The sequence below is a fragment of the Zalophus californianus genome, chromosome 7 (genome assembly GCF_009762305.2).
Source record: "Zalophus californianus isolate mZalCal1 chromosome 7, mZalCal1.pri.v2, whole genome shotgun sequence".
Classification (NCBI taxonomy): Eukaryota; Metazoa; Chordata; class Mammalia; order Carnivora; family Otariidae; genus Zalophus; species Zalophus californianus.
Genome location: NC_045601.1, coordinates 116,641,734 through 116,659,049, shown reverse-complemented (window position 1 = coordinate 116,659,049; position 17,316 = coordinate 116,641,734). Strand labels below are relative to the sequence as shown.

General features: G+C 59.3%; 2 protein-coding genes across 11 annotated transcripts; one reads left to right on the top strand and one right to left on the bottom strand.

Moving 5' to 3' along the window:
- The first annotated feature begins 374 nt into the window (after positions 1-374).
- LOC113927364 (putative gametogenetin-binding protein 1) lies at positions 375-17,316 on the top strand. 8 transcript variants are annotated; one of them, XM_027603160.1, is made up of 8 exons: positions 375-459; positions 4,380-4,493; positions 10,383-10,501; positions 10,945-11,039; positions 11,230-11,377; positions 12,278-12,417; positions 13,616-13,762; positions 14,251-14,518. In XM_027603160.1, the coding sequence occupies exons 2-8, from the start codon at positions 4,423-4,425 to the stop codon at positions 14,299-14,301; spliced, it is 771 nt and encodes a 256-aa protein (XP_027458961.1). In that variant the 5' UTR covers positions 375-459; positions 4,380-4,422; the 3' UTR covers positions 14,302-14,518. The 8 variants fall into 8 exon arrangements, with proteins under 8 accessions (XP_027458961.1, XP_027458963.1, XP_027458962.1 ...); XM_027603162.1 differs by having other exon boundaries at positions 381-459; positions 4,380-4,489; XM_027603161.2 differs by lacking the exon at positions 375-459 and adding an exon at positions 466-616 and having other exon boundaries at positions 4,380-4,489.
- Positions 1,642-8,625, bottom strand: BAK1 (BCL2 antagonist/killer 1). Of its 3 annotated transcripts, none has more exons than XM_027603163.2 (6): positions 8,061-8,584; positions 5,948-6,048; positions 4,835-4,970; positions 4,327-4,470; positions 3,060-3,240; positions 1,642-2,968 (listed from the first exon to the last, which is right to left on the bottom strand). In XM_027603163.2, the coding sequence occupies exons 2-6, from the start codon at positions 6,015-6,017 to the stop codon at positions 2,864-2,866; spliced, it is 636 nt and encodes a 211-aa protein (XP_027458964.1). In that variant the 5' UTR covers positions 6,018-6,048; positions 8,061-8,584; the 3' UTR covers positions 1,642-2,863. The 3 variants fall into 3 exon arrangements, with proteins under 3 accessions (XP_027458964.1, XP_027458965.1, XP_027458966.1); XM_027603164.2 differs by lacking the exon at positions 8,061-8,584 and adding an exon at positions 6,949-7,988; XM_027603165.2 differs by lacking the exons at positions 1,642-2,968; positions 3,060-3,240 and adding an exon at positions 3,260-3,568 and having other exon boundaries at positions 8,061-8,625.

Here is a 17,316-nt window from a genome sequence, read left to right as displayed (position 1 = left end):
CTGCACCCCCACGACCTTTGCCCTTTTCTGTGCCTCCCAACTTCTCACGCCCTGCTTTCGGCAACCCCGGAATGCGCTGAGATTTCGGTTTTGGAAACTTCATTCTGGCAGAATAAAGGACGGAGGGGAGGGGACCGGGGTAGACTCAGGCCAAACGTTTTGGGGCTCCCCACGCCTTCAGGATAGAGTTCCAACTCCTTCCGGACAGTTCCTGCCACTGCCCGCCCGCCTTCCTCGCAGGCATGGAAATACTCGCTCTTCCAAAGAAGGTCCTCAAGCGGTTCACAAAGCCCCGCGGGGAGGGAGCGGGAGGGGCATCCGGAGGCCCCGCCCACCAGAGGGCACGCTGGCGCGCTCGGTGCGGCGACGGCCATCTTGGACTCGGGCAGCCCGCCCATCTCCACGATCTTCCGATTTGTGGGGCCAGTGGCGCGGCGGCTGCGCGCGGTGGGCAGACAGGCGAGTTACACCCCCTCCCCGCCTGAGCCTTTGGCGGTCCTGCGCTGGAGACCAACGGCCCCGGTCCCCACCTGGCCGGCCTCTACATAAAACCTCGAGCCAGTATCCTGGTGGCAAGTGCCATCTCCCGCCCTTTCTACCTGGTGACTCTGGGCAGGTACCTCAGTTTCCTTTATCTGTAAAGTTGGAGCTTAAGTCCCAGCCCCACCTTCCAACCCCCCAGGTCACCAGCTATAATACCTACCTACCGATCGGGCGTGTATGATAAATTCTCAGCATGAGGCCTGGCACGCAGTGTGTGTTCCCTGTAGGTTGTCTAGGAGCTTTTCCTGCAGATTGCCGGGCGACCTGTAGCCACCACCCTTCCAGCCACCTATGTTGCCGGGGGCGGGGCGCGCGGGATGGCGGGGGAGGCTTGCCGAGACTGCAGTCTGTATGTGGACTCTTTGAAGACCCAAGTCCAAAGGGAGAGGGGATTGGCAAGATGCCCTAAGGGCACTGTCAGTGAAGCCCCTAAGTCCTTTAGGACTTGCATGTGACCATTTTGGAAGGGTGTCAGAAACAAAGACCCGGGTGCCCAGGACTGGAAAGGCTTTGGAACATTTGAACGCCTCCGTGCTTGTTATTTTTATCACCCCTAGTTGCCTTCCCGTAGGGACTCTGATGCAGCACAGAATTCCTGGAATGAAAAGCCCTGTGTGTGTGCTAGTTGTGGGGAACATGGGGAGGAGGGGGCTGAGACACTGTGTCCCAGGCAGAGCCAGGTGTGGGAGAGAAGGGCTTTTTGGGCCCTCAGGGGTGGTGGCTCCGGGGAGGGGCCTTCAAATCAGGCCTGAGGTGGCCTCTGGGAGTCCCCAGACATGCACAACTGCTCTACCAGATCCACAGCCAGAGCCCAGCAGTTTGGGGTCCCCCAACTTCCTAAGGGGTAGGAAACTTGCCTGGGACACAAAGATGAGGGAGGAGCCTGGAGAAGGGTCTAGGAGATGTGGGGAGGGGCCGAGGCCTTGTAGGGAGCTGGGGCCTGGGAGAACCACACCCAGCCTTCTACACGATTGTGAAGGCCTACTATGAGCTCTTATTCAGTAATAAACCGTGTGAATGCCAGGCATGGCCAGGTTCCCCCAGTCCAGCCTGGTGGAGAGAGGGGTAGCAGAGGATACAAAAATTACCACACAGGAATCAGGGGATTGCAGTTTATTTTCAGACACACTCAGGGTAAGGGCTGGCCAGTGGGCTCCATTTGCATCCCCTCCCTGCATTTGGCTTAATCAAGAACTTCTCTCTCCTTACCCCAAACCTCTAGGCTGTGCAAGATAGACAAGACATTCCCACCCCCACCCACAGGAGGGGGTTAGGCAGGTGAGGAGTGTGGAGAGTGGGGGGTGGGGATGGGGGATAGAGTTCAAGTATTCACAGTTTCCCCATCCACACCCCCAGATTACACTGTGCCCAGGCCATGAGGGAGGAGCCCAACTCTGGGGTTCCTAGTGACATTAACAGCCCTTTTCTCACTCAGAAACCTCAAGATGAGCTCCTTACCCCCTTTCCCTGACAATAACAAACCAGTCCTAAAGTCTATAGTCTGGGCAAGGAGGGGACCTTAGCAATGCACTTACCCAAGACCCCTCCTTTCTTATCTGGGGTGATGGGGGCAGGGTTAGCTTCACTTGTAGTGAATAGGTTGGGTTTAAGTGGTAATAGGTGAGGAGAAGGGAGAGCACTGAGGATCTCGGGAGGCAGGGAGGTACTGATGAAGTTCTGACAGCTCTGGTCTCCATTCCTATCCCACACCCAGGCCCAGAATCCCTGAGAGTCTACTGCAAAGGCATTATGGGGTGGGGGGAGTGGGAGCCAGGGGAGAGCTTAGGAAGGGCCAGGACTGGGCTCCAGGCCCAGCAATCAAGCTCTGACCTTCTAGAACAGCTAAATCCTGGGGAACACAGAGTGGCCTACTAACCCCCACATCCCAGACATCCTGACTTGGGCAGAGTGGTGGGAATGGGGTGCAGGGAAGAGTCCTTCCAAGGGCATTCTAAAAAGATATAACCATTAAAAATTTGGGGGGAAGTGACTTTCAGCCTCTTGCTTCCCCAAGTTGTCAATCTCCCCAGCGTCCAATAGACAGGGCTGAGGGAGTCCCAGAGAGCTGAGGAAGAAGGCTACAGCCCCTCTCTGACAGGATGGGGCCCAGAGAGGGGGCCCATTAGCACCATGCAATGTTGGGGCACCCCGGCAGCCTGACTGACCCCTGGGCAGGGGTCCTCCGAAAGCTGGAGTGCCCACTTGCTAAAGCTTCTGTGTTCTTGAGGGAGGGCCCCTGCAGGGGGGGGGTGAGGGGAAAAGGCTTGGCTGAAGTCCAGTCAGGGGTGTCTGCTAGGACCCCAAAGGGCCCCTCTGGGAGTCATGATTTGAAGAATCTTCGTACCACAAACTGGCCCAACAGAACCACAGACAGAACTATCAGCACGTTCAGGATGGGGCCATTTCCCAAGTTCAGGGCTGCCACCTGCCAGGAGAGACGGAGTGGTCCAGAGGGGCCGAGAGCAAATCCGGGCAGGCCAGGGCTAGGGCGGGGCCAGGAGAGTGGCAGCACTTACCCAGCCGCCCCTCTGCGCAATCCACTGGGCAATGCAGTGTTGCAGCATGAAGTCGGCCACGAAGCGGGTCACCTCGCCCAGGAAGCCGGTCAGGCCATGCTGGTAGACGTGTAGGGCCAGGCGGTAGCCGAAGCCCAGGAGAGCCACCACTCGGCCCCAGTTGATGCCGCTCTCAAACAGGCTGCAGGCAGAGTGGTGATCCTGTCAGTGGAGACCCCCAGAAGGCCCTGCGGCCTGCTCTTGCTCTCCCACTGTCTGCTGACCACCCGCCCCGCTCCCAGCTGGAAAGCAGAACGGCCGAGCTGTGAACCAAGGTGGCAGAGGCTGCCCCAGCCTGGCCTCAGTTTGGGAAGAGCCTGCATGTCTGTGAAAGGAGAAAGAGGGCATACGAGGGCGATGCTGCCGCTGGGTTGTGGCCACAGCATGGTGGGCGCTGAGGGACAGAGGGCAGGGAGGGCGGCAAGCAGACAGACGCAGCAGGGAGATTACCTGTGGCTGTTGCTGCTGGCCTGGCAGCCCGAGAGACAGCAGAGAGAGAAGGACAAAGAAGTTAGGACAGGTCCCAGAATCCAAGTGGGGCGGGGGCGGCTTCGAAGGACAGGGGCGGGCCGTTTGGGCTCTGAACGCTAACCCTAAATCTGTCACCTAACCCCCATCCTCACCCCAGTGTCAGTCACCTTGAGGCCGACTCCTGACCCAGATTTAACAGCAGACAACACCATCAGTACGGCCACTGTTCTGAGCCCACTTCCTCTATTTTATAGACACGGGGCCTGAGGGCCAGAGGGCTTCACAAAGCCCGTAAGCGGCAAAGCTAAGATTTGACCCAGGCACGTGGTCTCTCTCTCACCACACCCGACTGCCGCTCTGACACCAGATCGTAGCAAAGGGAAGCCATTTCCAGGACATGAGCAACCTGACCGTCTTTGGTAGGAATAGGATTCCGAATTGGAAGGACAACTGTGTGTCAGCGGGGCTGGGGAGCTCTGGGGCCAGCCCCATCCTGGGCGCCTCTCTAGTCCCCGATCTACCCGGTCAAGTCCTCAGTGCTCCAGCTCACAGGAGCTGTGAGCTTCTACACTGAAGTGGAGGAGTCTGGGGCCCAAGAGAGAAAGACAGGGGCCCGAGACCACGCGTGAGCTAACAGCAGATACGGGAACGGCACACACGTCTCTTGACGCTGACAGAGAAGCGTGGCTCTCCCATCCCGCGGGCAGGACACAGTGTGAGGGCGAGAGCACAGCAGAGAGGCCGGGGCCAGGACTACCTCGAGGCAATCTTGGTGAAATACTCATAGGCGTTCTCTACTGTCGGCTGTAGGTGCTGCAGCATGGTCTGGAACTCGGAGTCGTAGCGCTGGTTGATGTCGTCCCCGATGATGGCGAGCTGGCGACCCACCTGCCCCATGGTGCTGGAGGAACGGGAGCCGGGTAGGTGAGCAGGCCCAGGGCAGGCAGGGCTGGGACCTGGGCTCACGGAGAAGGGGTTCCGCCTAAGATGCCCCCAGCCCTGTGGACCCCTCCCTGGAGGTTCCTGACAGTGTTCAGACATGAGGGCCGAGCCCAGGGTCACGGGACAGGCATGCACTATAAAGGGTGCAAGGTCCCAGATGCGGGTGGAAGCCCAAAATGAAAAAGGCAATGATGGGAGAAGGACAAGACCCCCCCACCCACCCCCCAGGCCTCCCCAGTTCCCCGGACCTGCAGGGCAGTGACCCCATGTGAGCCTCCACTTCCCTGAAGATGGCCCTGTGGGCCCAGGGGCCTCTTGCTCACCTGCTAGGTTCTAGGGACAAGGAGACCATTTCTGGGTCAGCAGGTGCAGCTGCCCCCTCAGCCTCCTGCTCCTGCCGATGGCGGTAAAAAACATAGCTGCGAAAAACCTCCTCGGTGTCCCGGGCTACCTGCTCCTCTGAGGATCAAAGCCAGGAGTCAGGGAGGAAGGGCTGGACCAGGCAGCCCCATGCTTTGTGGATGGGTCACTCTTCCTCAAGGCCTCAGCCGTCCTGCCCCCCGGACAGAAGTGTCCCTAACTCTAGCCCTTGGTTAACAGTTAGTGCTTACTGGGTACAGGATCATCCTCACAACAGCCTTGTGGAGTAGGTGAACCCCAGTTTACAGATGGGGAAGCCAAGGCACGGGGTGTTTACATAACTTGTATGAGGTCACACGGTTAGAAAGAACCAGGACATAAGCCAGGCATGTGGGATTTTTAGTGTGAGTTTTAGTGTGTACAGGTACCCAGCCCTTATGGCTCAGGGAATGTGGGAAACAGAATTTGAAATTGTAGCTTTGGGCCCAGAAAAGTCACAAAGGGACATAGTGACAGACGGGGCACTGAACCCAAAGCCCAGGGAGCAGTCTGTAGTGGGCTGGGGACTGCAGGCGTCCCTGATGGTCCCCTGGGAAGAGGAAAGAAGGGCAGCCATCTTACTTCCTCCCCAAAGTCTTAACAATCGCTTTTGCCAGTTAGCAGGCCTGACGGGGTGATAAGCCTAGGAACTTCCTTCTTTCTCCTACTGTAGGAATAGAATAGCCACACCCCACTCTTCTGGCCTCTCCTCACCCCTTCCTGCTCTTCTTCCTTGGGATGGCGCTGTGCCCACCTCACACTCCCTCCCGGGCCTCTCCCAGCCTCTGCTCCTGCCCCCCAGGCCCAACCTCCTCCCTACTCCCAGGGCTTAACCTGGACTGCACTCCAGCTTCTGAGGCCACTTGCACCCACCTGCACCAGGTGGGGAGATGCTTTTCTCCTTTATCCAAGGTAAGTGAACGGGGACAGGAGAGCCTGCCTGTAAGTCCTGCCTGGCCCTGTCCACTTCTGCTCTCACCACCCTCTCAGACAGCCCTGGTCGTTACGGGATGGGCGAGGAGCAGAGAGACCCTTACCGGAAGTAGAAGACGGGGCCGGCTCTCCACACCCCTGCCTGGGAGGACCTGGGCCTTGCCCAGATGCCATTTCTCAGGTCCCAGTGGAGGACAGGGTTAGCCTGTGGGGCGATAGGTGAGAAAGAGCAGAGATGGGGACGGGCAGGGGCTGTTGAGGAGAGTGTCCCACAGCCACAGAGAGAGGAGGGGGTCCCCCACTCCCCAAAGACCCCGTGGTCCTAGCCCCAGCCGCCTCTCATTTCACCACCTTGGGTCCCTGTGGCGCCTACTGGCAGAATCAGAACTTCCTGAGCATTTCACTAGCAATCCTTCAAGAGATGGGGAGAAAGGCAGGGCAGTCGGGATTCATACCTAGGGACCTGGAGCCTGCAGCCAGGGCCCTGGGGAGGGGTGACGGCCGCAGCGGCCCGGGGGATCTCAAGTCATAATTCACCTCACTCCTGGGCAAATGAGGTGAGTTTTAGATGCTGGGGGTTCTTTCCGCTGCTCCTGGGGCCTCCTGCACTCTACCTAGCACGCGCTTACCACAGGATTGCCACCTTCTAGCCAATGACCCATGAAAGCTGTGCTCGAAGGTCCCACTTCCCCTTGGCTGGTCAGAGCATGCCTGTTTTCCAACTCAGGCTTGTTAGCCACAAATGTTTCCTGAGCATCTATGCCTTACTTACTTCGATCACTCCTCCAGGGGTGTCAGACACTGGAAATGTTACATTACCCCAGCAAGGCAAGCATCATCATACCCATTTTACGGGGGGGTGGGGGGGAAGTGAGGTACCAAGAAGTTAGGGCCTGAGGGCCACATAGCTAATCAGGAGTCAGGTTGGCGATCTGAATTTTCATCAGTTCATACCCTCAATACTCATTTAAGATTTATTCTCAGTTTGTGGTTACCTGTCGACATGCCACCTGTGCTCTACCCATTCCTGCCTTGCAGTGAGCTGAGGAAGCCGTCTCCACAGCTCCCCTGCCCCCCCACCTCACACATGTACCCCGCCACATACCTGCTCTCCTGTCCCCAGCCTGTTTTCCTCTTTGCTCAGTCCTGGCCACAGCCCTCATCTGCTCTGTGAACCCTCGTCACAGGGAGTATTTCCTGGACGTGAGCTGTTTCACTTTCAATTTGCACCTCTTCATACCCACCCCCCCGAAAGCTGCCTCCATCAGCCTTTTGGGGAAGTGCCCCCCCTCCTGCCCCTGTGGAAGGTGCCGTCCTACCCCGGGCCAGCACAGCCACCGCCTTCTCCCAGGGAGGACCTCAGTACCCTCCCTGCCTTCCTCCTGCCTCTCTGGCCCGGGGCCATTTTCGAAAGTGTCCCAAGGCGAGAGCTCTCAGGGAAGGGGTGAGGGAGAGCTCTCCACCCCTCCACCTCCTGGGGGCAGGGATAAGGGGGAAGGCAGACCCTCCCCTCCTCCAGCCCTGGGTGCCAGCATGAAAGAGACCTTTGCTTGGCACCCCCCCATCCCTCCTGCTCCTTCCGGAACAAGATGCCCTTCCCTCTCCCCTGGTCCCCGAGCAAAACCAGCACCCCCAGGACAGCAGGGCAGGACTGCACCACCAGCTCCAACCACCGCTGCCCCAGGGGCTCGCTGCGGGGGATTAAGTGGGGCGGCCCCCGGGGCCAGAGGCCTATGCCGCCCTGGGCCTACCCCTGCCCTCATCCAAGTGGCCAGACTTCCTGGTAAGGGGAGCCCCCTGCTCTCCACTTGCTGGGCCTAGGATGTTCCCCAAGGGGGAGATGCCTGGTTGGGCAGCAGAGCCAGTCTAAGGCTCCTGGGGCACAGGAAGCACGATGAAAGTTCTCTCCCTGCCCTTGACCTTGGCTCTGACCTCCACTCCCAAGCCCCCAGACTGCTAAAGGACCTGGTTCTTTGGCACCCAATTCTTTGGCGCCCAGGGCCAGGGCAGGGCCGGGGACGGGGTGCTGGGGAAGCTGTGTGAGGGACAACCAGAGGGAGCCCTGGCTGGATCAATCCCCCAGCAGGGGTTGGCGAAGCTGCCCAGGCAAGCCTCCAGACCTCCCCCTCCCCACCCGGCTGCCTGCGGGCTCCCTGTATCCCCTTGGGCCTGGGGACGCCGAAAGCTGGGAGGATGGGCCAGACCCTCCCACCTTACCTGCCGGGACCCTAGCCCAGGCCCGGATGGCTCACAGGGCCGAGGCCAGAGATCCTGAGAGGCCAGCGGCTGCTCCCGGGGGGGTCGGGTGCCCAGGCGCGGCTTCCAGGAACAGGCGTCAGCGCAGTCCTGGCGTCTGGATGCAGCCGCCGCTTGTCCCCACGGGGCCCTAGGGACCCGCGAGGCTGTGGTGATCCTAGAGGTGCCGGCAGCTCCCGGCTCCAATCAGCTCCCTCTAGAGGAAGTTGCTGTGTAGCCGCCGGATGCGGATGCAGGGCCTACAGCCTGAGGGTCGGTCTGGGCTCATCCGCAGAGGAGACGCTCCACCCCCCACACTTGGCCCCAGTCAGGCCCCAGTCAGGTGGCATGGCTCCCCTTCTCCCACTCCTGGTATTTGATCTTCACTCCCTTTCATCAGTCAAAACCAATAAAAAAGCCAGGATGGCAGAGTGTCTTAAGCACTACAGTGTGGCTTGCACTTGGGCGATGGGCTGTTGTCCCGTTGAATTTTTTCAGTAACCCTTGGAAGTGGGTGCTGTCCACTACACCTGTTTTACAGATGAACAAACTGAGGCTCAGTGGGTTTAAGAAACTCCCAAGGTCACTAAGCTGGGTATATAATCAAGTCTCTAGATGCCATGGGGAATAATAATACTACATTGAGACTCAACATGCAATTAAAACGTGCACAAGGCACCTTGGTGGAGATTCAAAATCCTGAAGGTGATAGGCAGGTAAACAGAGATGAAAACAGGGGTGTCTGGGTACCACCTGGGCACGTGCCAGTGGATGCCGAGAGGAGAGAAAAGAGGGAAGACAGATACTATCTGGCTGTGGGGAATGGTTCTCCAGGGCAGAGGCAGCCCCCGGGACCAGGGAAGGACAAGCCAGCTGGAGAGAGGTGTGTGCAGAGGCCCCAAGAGCCCCTGCCCCCTTCTCAGTCCAGGGACCCCCCCAGCTTCCTCTGCCTGCCCCCCAGCCCCCATGCCTCCTGAAGCCTCATCAGCTACCCCAAATCTGCCTCCCATACCTCCTTCCCCTACCTCATCGACCCGCTGCCCTCTCTGCCCCCAGCTAACCCCCGTACCATGTCTTCCTCCCAGCCTCCCCATCACCACCCCCCCCACCTGACCTTTGCCTTCTAGAACTCCTGGAAGTTTCCAACTCCTCCTGTTCTTAAGCAGTTGGTGGGGGTGGCTGCTGCGGCCCCTCCCTCTGAGTCAGGGTCTCTCTCAGGATGGAGGCCCCAGCTCCAACCCCTCAGTCCCGAATTTTGGGCCGCTCCTCCATGTTCCGCTTTTTCCGTAGCCTGGTGGGGAGCAGGGGCAGCCCAAAGAGCTCTGACAAGGCCCGGCTGCGGAGGCGGGCATGCTCCTCACAACAGCAAGATGCCACCCCCCTGATGATGAACCGCCAGGGAGGAGCGGGGAAGAAGGAGCCAAGGCTGCCCACCACACTGCCCTACACACTGTCTGTGGCCTTGCCACAGCACGATCCCTCAGGGCTAGGGATGGGGGACGTGGGGGCCCAGACCCCCACGCCCATGGAGGTCCTGAGGGTGGGGGCCCAGGGTGGAGAGGTGAAGCCCATCCTGTCCAGGGGGAGCCAGGAGGTGCTGGGCAGCCCGTCTGAGAAGGAGGAGGCAGTAGGGGAGGCCTCCGGGGATATGAGGATCTCAGACAGGTAAGGGACTGGGCTGTGTGGGTGGCGGGCAGGGGCCTGGGATGGGGGTACTGGGGCAAGGATATGGGGCTGAGATGGGAGGACCCAAATTGAGGAGGGCCCAGGAATGTGGGTCTTCAGATGGGTAGAGGGTAGGAATAAGGCCCCTCCCTACCTGGGTCGGGAAGGGACAGATGCATCAAGGGTGGGAAGGAGCCTGCGGGCCGGCGGTGGGCTGGGGGGGTGGGGGTGGGTTTGGGGGGAGGGAACCAGAGATGGGGTGGGTCTTCCCACAAGTCAGGAGTTGTGGGTGGAGGCACCAGAGATGAGAGAGGGTCAGGCTGGGCACTGGGTGGGGGGGGGGGCGCCAGAGCGAACCAGACTGCGTTGCTTCCCAGCTCCTTCCTGGTCCCCTCTCCACCCTGCCTTCCCTCCCCACTCTCTCCCTCCTGGCGCCACTCCTTGTGAGGACGGGGGCCCACCCACCCCTGTCTGATGAAGACCCCAGAGGACCAAGCGGGGAACTGTTGGAGGCAGGAGGGGGGAGGGGTCTGAACAGGGCCTGTGGGTGGGCCTTGAGGGGTCTAGGGGCATTTAGGGAGCCTTTGCCACATCTCTGGCTCCACCTGCCACCCCCATCTGACTATGTTTTGGGGTCAGGGACCACTTTGCCCAAGCCTTGGAGGTGGAACAAAGATGCCCACAGAGGGCCATGGGGCCGCTGGAGGTCAGCCCCAAGAACTTCACCAGGGAGGAGGAGAAGGATTGTCTGCTTGACGGTGAGTGTGGCGGCCACAGGCATTGGGGCAGTGCCAGAAATAGGCCCTCTTCCTCAGACTCCTCAGGGGTGTGGGGCCTGGAAGGACACAGAAGGGTTTGAGGGAATGCTGGGGGCAGGCTGGCTGGACGTGAATCCATTCCATTGCACTATGCCAAGCTGTGGGAGGGGGGCAAGTTGCTCAACCATTCTGCATCTCTGTTTCCTTATCGATAGAATGAGAATGGAACCGTATCTACCTCAGAGGTGCAGTTGCAAGGAGTCAATGAGATGCTCTTTGTAGAGTGCCTAGTACTGTGCCTGGCACATAGGAGTTGTTTGCTGAGGAAACGAGGGACCTCGCCCTCACTTCAGCCCACCCAGTGCCCCTGCCCTGCTGGGCCTAGTTAGGCCTGGGCTGTCCCTTGTTCCTATCAGCCTGTCACTGACACTGCCCTTTCACAGGAGACCTCAGGCTGGCCTCTGCGAAGGTGGGGGCAACTCCTTGGAACCGCCTCCTCACCTTGTACAAGCAGCTTCAGAAATCAGCCACGGCCAAGGTCTGTGGAACCAGGCTGGCCTGTAGGCGGGGGTGAAGCCTGGGTGGGGCTCCTCCCCACATTTGGCTGGGCCTCTTAACCTTTGGGGAGCTGTACCCTCCTGCTTTTTGTTTTATCTGGGGGTGGGAGTGGGGCTGCAGGCTTGGGTCCCTGTCCTCCTCACCTGATCAGCGATGGGGCATGCCCTCAGTTTCCTCTCAAGGAAGGCTTGCCTGATGAGGAGAAAGGCAAGGAACAGGAAATGGAGGAAGAGAACAGCTCCTTCAATCTCTGCGTCCCAGGCATTGTCACCCTGCAGTCACCGCTGCATAAGACTTTTAGGTCAACAGATACAGTGGGTAAGTGCGGGGCACAACCTGCCCTCAGACCAGGGGGCTCCCCTTGGCTACGGCTCATGGGTGTGATACCAGTTCTTACCACCAGGTGGGACCAGAGGACCTAAGATGACCACTGAACGGGTGGGGGGGGGGGGGCGGGGGACCCGTGGGTGGCTGGGCTGGTGAAGTCTACTAGCTAGTCCTCCTTTCTCCAGGTTTGGGAGGCCATGAGGTGGGGATGGTGACTAGGGCTTGCGCTCCAGGAACATCACCCTTTCCCAGCCCAGACTTCTAACTTGTTCGGTGCCCCTGTGCTGCCCAGACATGGTGAGCAAGGACGGTAATAGCCTAACGTGATCACACAAGCGTGATCCCTGTTGACATTTGTGTAGCCATAACTATGGGCCAGACCCTCTTCTGAGCATTTTTCATGAAATGCCATATCACAACTCTGAGGTAGGTCCTCTATTATAATCTCTACCTCATAGTGAGGAAGCAGAGGCACAGAGAGGTTAAGTAACTTGTCCAGGGTCACACAGCTAGTACGTGGCACAGCTGTGACTTGAACCTTGGCAGCTGGGGTAGTCCCAGATCCTTGCTCTTGAGTCCGTGGCTGGTGGAAGGTGGGGGGCGATGTCTGCCTCTTGCATGCTCTCCCCAGGAGGTGAGGAAACTCACACTCAAGCATGCAGGAGGGAGCCCACTGGCCAGTGAGTTTCCTGGGGAATTCAGGGAGGTAGGGAGGTGGTTTGTGGCTGGCTCCAGGTAATGGCAATGTAGGGGCCGGGGCTGGGGGTGACCAGGGACTGCCCAGGGCTGGGATGAAGCCCGGAGAGCCGGAGCCCCCTCATCTCCCTTCCATCCCCAGCAAGTTGCTCCACCCTCTCCTGCCTGCCCCATGCCCATCTCTCTGACTCTCAGGTTTCGTGGAGTCGGAGTTAAAGAAGCTTCTGGCAGTACAACGGGAGTCCCGCCTCTGGAAGATGGGCAGCCATGAGGGCCGGGAGCTGCTGACCCAGCCAGAGATCACCCTGGAGGAGGCGGGCATTGTGGACGGCCAGGTATGCCCCGGCCTGTCCCAGACCACCACCCCCTGCCTGAGGGCACTGGAGAAAGTGGGGCCTCCTGCCTCCATAGGCCCCTGGCCCTGGCTAGGGAAGGCAGAATCCCTTCTTCACGGTGGTATTTCTGAAAGTGGGAGCCTGACCCCCTGCGTCCACACACTTGTCCATCCGCCTCTCCGTCTCTTACTTGACCCCATAATGTTGCTCTTTTTCTCCTTTCTCTGCCATTCTTGGCCACACTTACTCCCACAAACACTCGTAGGCTACCCGTCTGTGTCACCCCACAGACCACCCACTGCCCACCCTCCTTGACATTGGCCTTCAAGGTCAGGCCTGTCCCAGCTTCTCTGAGCGCACATGGATGGATCTGTTGTTGGAAAATGTGTCGATGTCCTTTTAAGTTACTTTGCATTCATTCATCAACTCATGCTTTCCTTCCGTGGACATTTGGCCCTGACAGCCTATGTAGTTTCCTTTTGTAGTAAAGTAAAGGAAAGAGCGTAGGGTTCAGAGGCCAAAGGCTTTCGTTGAAGCCCTGCCCTGGCCTGGATTTGCTCTGTGGCTTTGGATGCAGGCCTTGGCTTCTTTACCTGTAAAGGGAGCCTGGTGGGAGGATCAGACAGCACTTGATCCTAGCCAAAAGGCCAAAGTGACTGAAGGATCAGACAAGAAGGGGGATGCCCACCAGCTGTCAAGGGCACTGTAGTGTTAGGGATGGGACTTACCCCTCTGGGGGAGTGAATACCAGAATCGCCTGCCCCCTGGGCACTGAGGGGCAGCCCTCTCATTGTCCTGAGCCCACAGGCCTGAGTCACTGGGCCCCTCTGTACCCTAGGGAACAAGGCTGTGCACCGCATCCTAAACCACAGGGGTGGCCCTAGCTCTGGAGGGGCCCTGGCTTTTGCCTTTTCACACTAAAGGGATCTCTCGTTACCCTTCCACCCTCTTCTCCCCCCCTCCCCTCCAGAGCCACCCCTGAGCCAGTCTGCCCCTGTCCCAGGGGTAGGGGTCACAGTCCTGGGGTAGCCTGAGCAGCATCGGGGGTCTCTAGAGAGTTTCTGGGTAGTGGCAGGTCGGGGCCCAGCTCAGGCCTCACGTGGGGGACAGAGCTGCCTCGGGAATATCTTCCTGCTGTGGGTGTTTCGAGGGTCCTAATCTCATCACTACCCCCTACTTTCTCCTTGTCTGCCCTCAGGGACACCAAGCTGAGGGGGAAGGTAGCCGCCCCCCAGCCTTTGGGGAATGCTGGGGACCTAAGGGAGGGGCGCTGAGGCAGCTGAAGCACCACCCTAGGCTGGAGGGAAGGGTGCAGAGCCCCCTTGATATGGTGTCCAGGACAGAGGTGAGGGAGGGGAGGGCTTGGCTTGGGTGCCTGACTCCTGGGGCTTGGCATTGTGCTCCCCCTGACTCAAGCCCTAACCTTGCTTCTGGGATTTAGAGTTGGGTCTTCTAGATGTCCGGACCTCCCTCTGACCGGGATCCCCCGAGGCACCTGGCACGGAGCAGTGCACAGAGGGCCTGTGACCAAGGGCAGCAGGATGGGGCCCTGCCCCCGTCCCTGTAGCGGGGGCCCTCCTGCATCACCCCCCGGGGACCCTTTACCTGGACCCCCCCCCGACCAAGTTGGAGGGAGAAGGGTCCCTCATTTAGCAGGAGGGAGGTGGCTCAGGGTTGGTGGACTAGGCCGGCTGTGGGGACATGGGGGAGGGTCTGGAATGGCCTCAGGGTGCTTATCTCTGTGGGGTAGGTGGGACGCTTCTAGGGGTGCAGAGCAGGAAGGGAGAGACCAAAGGTGCTGAGGCCTCTTTCTTCACCCATTTCTGCCCTCAGCACTTGCTCCTGGAGGAGATGGATGAGATGGGGAACTGGCCTCCAGAGTGAAGCTGGTGCTGGCCCTGAGTCTGCCCTGCTCCCGCATCCCTTCAGCCCGAGTAGGGGTTTAGCCTCCCTCTCAGGAGGGCACATCCAAGGCGCCTCGGGGCCCAAGGGGTCTTGAGATCAATGGTATCCATGTGTCTGCAGGATGGGCCTGCCCAGCAGAATGTCCCCACTCATCAGACTCAGGCCTGTGCTGTTATTAATAAAGCCCACTTTGACTTCGGCCTCCTTGGCTCTCTCTGGACCCCACCCCTCGGCCTCAAGCTAGGAGCAAGCTCAGTTTATCCAGGGCCTCAGTCTAGCCCCCAGAGTGGCAGCCCCAATGGCAGAGCCCGAGTTCCAGTAGAGGGGCCACAGCGGAGCATCTGAGCTGGAGGACAAGAGGTTTGGTGCACCTGACCCGGGGGTGGGGAAGGGCTGGGCTCAGAGTGCCAGGAAAGCCCCTGCTACCACAAGACCAGACCGCGTTAGTGGGAGCATCCCTGACTTCCCTCCCTCCTAAGTTCCCAGGCCAGGCTCGGGACCTCATGGGGAGGATCCGGGAATTCTCCAGCAGGAAGTCCCTGCCCAGCCAGCACAGGGACAAAGCCAGGAAAGCGGCCTTGGGGCCGCGGGGACCTGCTTGGAAGGCTGGGCTGCGGGCAGGTAAAGGGTCCCCGGAGGGTGATGCAGGAGGGCCCCCGCTTACAGGGACGGGGGCAGGGCCCCATCCTGCTGCCCTTGGTCACAGGCCCTCTGTGCACTGCTCCATGCCAGGTGCCTCGGGGGATCCTGGTCAGAGGGAGGTCCGGACATCTAGAAGACCCAACTCTAAATCCCAGAAGCAAGGTTAGGCTTGAGGCTGGGGGGAGCACAATGCCATGCCTGTACTGAAGGGGGCACCCTCATACCTGACTTTTCGGGGATCCGGTGGGAGGGCAGGCCAGGCCCAGTTTGGACACCAGGAGGTGTTGTTTGCCTGGAATCCTTGACTCAGGCTCTGGGCTAGGGGCTGGTGGAAGGGCCATCTGACTGTCCCCTGAGTCAGCCAGGAAGCAGCCTTGTGACACTGTGACTCACCTGTGCCCTGATTATTTCCTCCCACAGTGTTGGCTGTTGGAAAGGGCGGGGGCCTCAGATAGTGGCCTGTGGGGGTTCCCTGGTTCCACCTGGGCCCTTTGATCTCCCCCAGCACAGATGTAGCACTGCCCATGGACCCCGTGGAGAGGACACCTGCTCTCTCTCCCGCATCCTAATAAGCCTATGACCTTGGGCCAGGCCATGCCCAGGCTTGAGTGGGAAATCCCAGGGCCCAGAGCACTGCAGGACAGAGCTTCTGCCCTCCCCCATTGCCCTCTGAGTGGGGCCAGCCAGTGGAGTGCACAGGCAGTCCCACATTGGCTTGGGGTAGGCTGGGCCCCCGCTGGCAGCTTGGGCCCCTTGGCTAACCTGTGTGAGCCAAGTGGCCACTGCGGAAGGAGGACCTCATCCTCAGCCCCCAGGAGGGTGGGGTGTGGCTGCTGGGGAGGGAGGGGGCAGGACCCTGGATTTCGGACCGGAGACTCTGAGGTGATCACTCCCCTCTTTGCTTCTCTCTTTCTGTAGAGTGAGGGTCATGCCACCTCTTTGTCCCTCCCTGCCCCCTCCATGCCCCCAGCATTGCCTGTAAACCACAGAGAAGAAGGTCTGGGAGGCCGGGACGTAGCCTGTGGGAGCAGGAAGAGCAGGAAGGGGGTCTGCGCACTGGTGCAGGCATGAGGGCCTCGTCCCAGCCCCTTGGAGTCCTCGGTGGGTTTCTGTGCATGGGCCCGGTTTGACACTCATGGGTGACGAAGGCAGGGGTGACACGGCCCAAGGACCTACTGTGGGGGAAGACCCAATGCATGAGTGCAGAGGGCTGGGCTCAGGCTCACAGCCCTCAGGGAGAGAGCCGGGCATTTCCCAGAGGCTTCCAGGGACCACTGTTGGTGCATCTGTGGGTCAGACCTGAGGACCAGGTGGCGTTGAAAGTGGCCCTCCTCCTCCGGGCGCACACAGCGGGGGAGGGCTGCCAGTCGCTGCCCTTGGGTTGGGCCCTGCACCAGTGCGCTTGGCTCAAAGGCCAGAGGGCTCTGGAACCCAGCCAGGGTGCCTTTCTCTAATTCACTCCAAAGGGCCAGTTGGGTTGGCAGTGGCCCTGGGCTGGCCTGCGGGTTTGAGGGGAGCCATTACTTCCGGAACTCGGCTCCTTTCTCGGTGTCCATTACTTCCAGGTCTCGGCTCCTTTCTGGGTTTCTTGTCTCTTCCATCTTCTGTCTTTCCGTGTTGTCCCTTCATGTGTGTGTCTCTGTTTCGTGCTGCCCCACCCCTCACCATGCTTCTCTTTCTGTGTCTTTGTCTCTTTCTCACTGTATCTCTGGTGGGATAGAGGTAAGAAAAGCAGCCCCCAGATTATTCTGCGGGCATTTTGGGACCTAGAGGTGGCTGAAAGGAAGTGGAAGGGGAATGGCTGGGGGTGGGGGGCAGATGGTCCCAAGGAAAAGGGGTCAGGGTGAAAGCTGGATGTGCCCACCAGGGGAGCTGGTGGGGTCTCTTTCCCTGCACGCTCCTCGGCAGGACCTTTGAGGAAGATGCTGCCTCGGGCCAGGTATAGAGTCACTAGTTGTCAGTCTTTCCTATCCCGGGACAAGGGAAGGGTGAAAACACCTGTATTCTTTTCCAGGTGGGCAGTGAAATGGAGAACAGAGAGGCAGAGGGCAGAGACTCATTGGGTTGGAGCCCCACCTCCAACGCTAACAAGCTCATGTGACCACAGACAGGTCCCATACCTCTCTGAATCTCAATTTCCACATCCGTGAAATGGGCAACTCATGGGGCCTCTCATGTGGGCTGAATGAAGTGCTATTTGGCATCAAACAAATACTTATCAAGCATCGACTACATCCCGTTCTTATTCTAGGCACTGGGGAATAGAGCTGAGAACAAGATGTACAGAACTTTATTTTTATTTTTTTTTAGCATTTTATTATATTGCTAGAAGGATAGACAATAAACAGTAAT

What these genes read in the sequence shown, in the direction of transcription:
- BAK1 (XM_027603163.2), bottom strand. Translation starts at nt 6,017, where the DNA reads ATGGCATCTGGGCAAGGCCCAGGTCCTCCCAGGCAGGGGTGTGGAGAG. An exon ending in TTCACCAAGATTGCCTCGAG is followed by an intron (nt 3,241 to 4,326) that starts GTAGTCCTGGCC and finishes CTCTGCCTGCAG; the next exon opens with CCTGTTTGAGAGCGGCATCA. An exon ending in TTGCGCAGAGGGGCGGCTGG is followed by an intron (nt 2,969 to 3,059) that starts GTAAGTGCTGCC and finishes CTCTCCTGGCAG; the next exon opens with GTGGCAGCCCTGAACTTGGG.
- LOC113927364 (XM_027603154.2), top strand. Translation starts at nt 9,298, where the DNA reads ATGGAGGCCCCAGCTCCAACCCCTCAGTCCCGAATTTTGGGCCGCTCC. An exon ending in GATATGAGGATCTCAGACAG is followed by an intron (nt 9,744 to 10,382) that starts GTAAGGGACTGG and finishes TTTTGGGGTCAG; the next exon opens with GGACCACTTTGCCCAAGCCT. An exon ending in GAAGGATTGTCTGCTTGACG is followed by an intron (nt 10,502 to 10,944) that starts GTGAGTGTGGCG and finishes GCCCTTTCACAG; the next exon opens with GAGACCTCAGGCTGGCCTCT.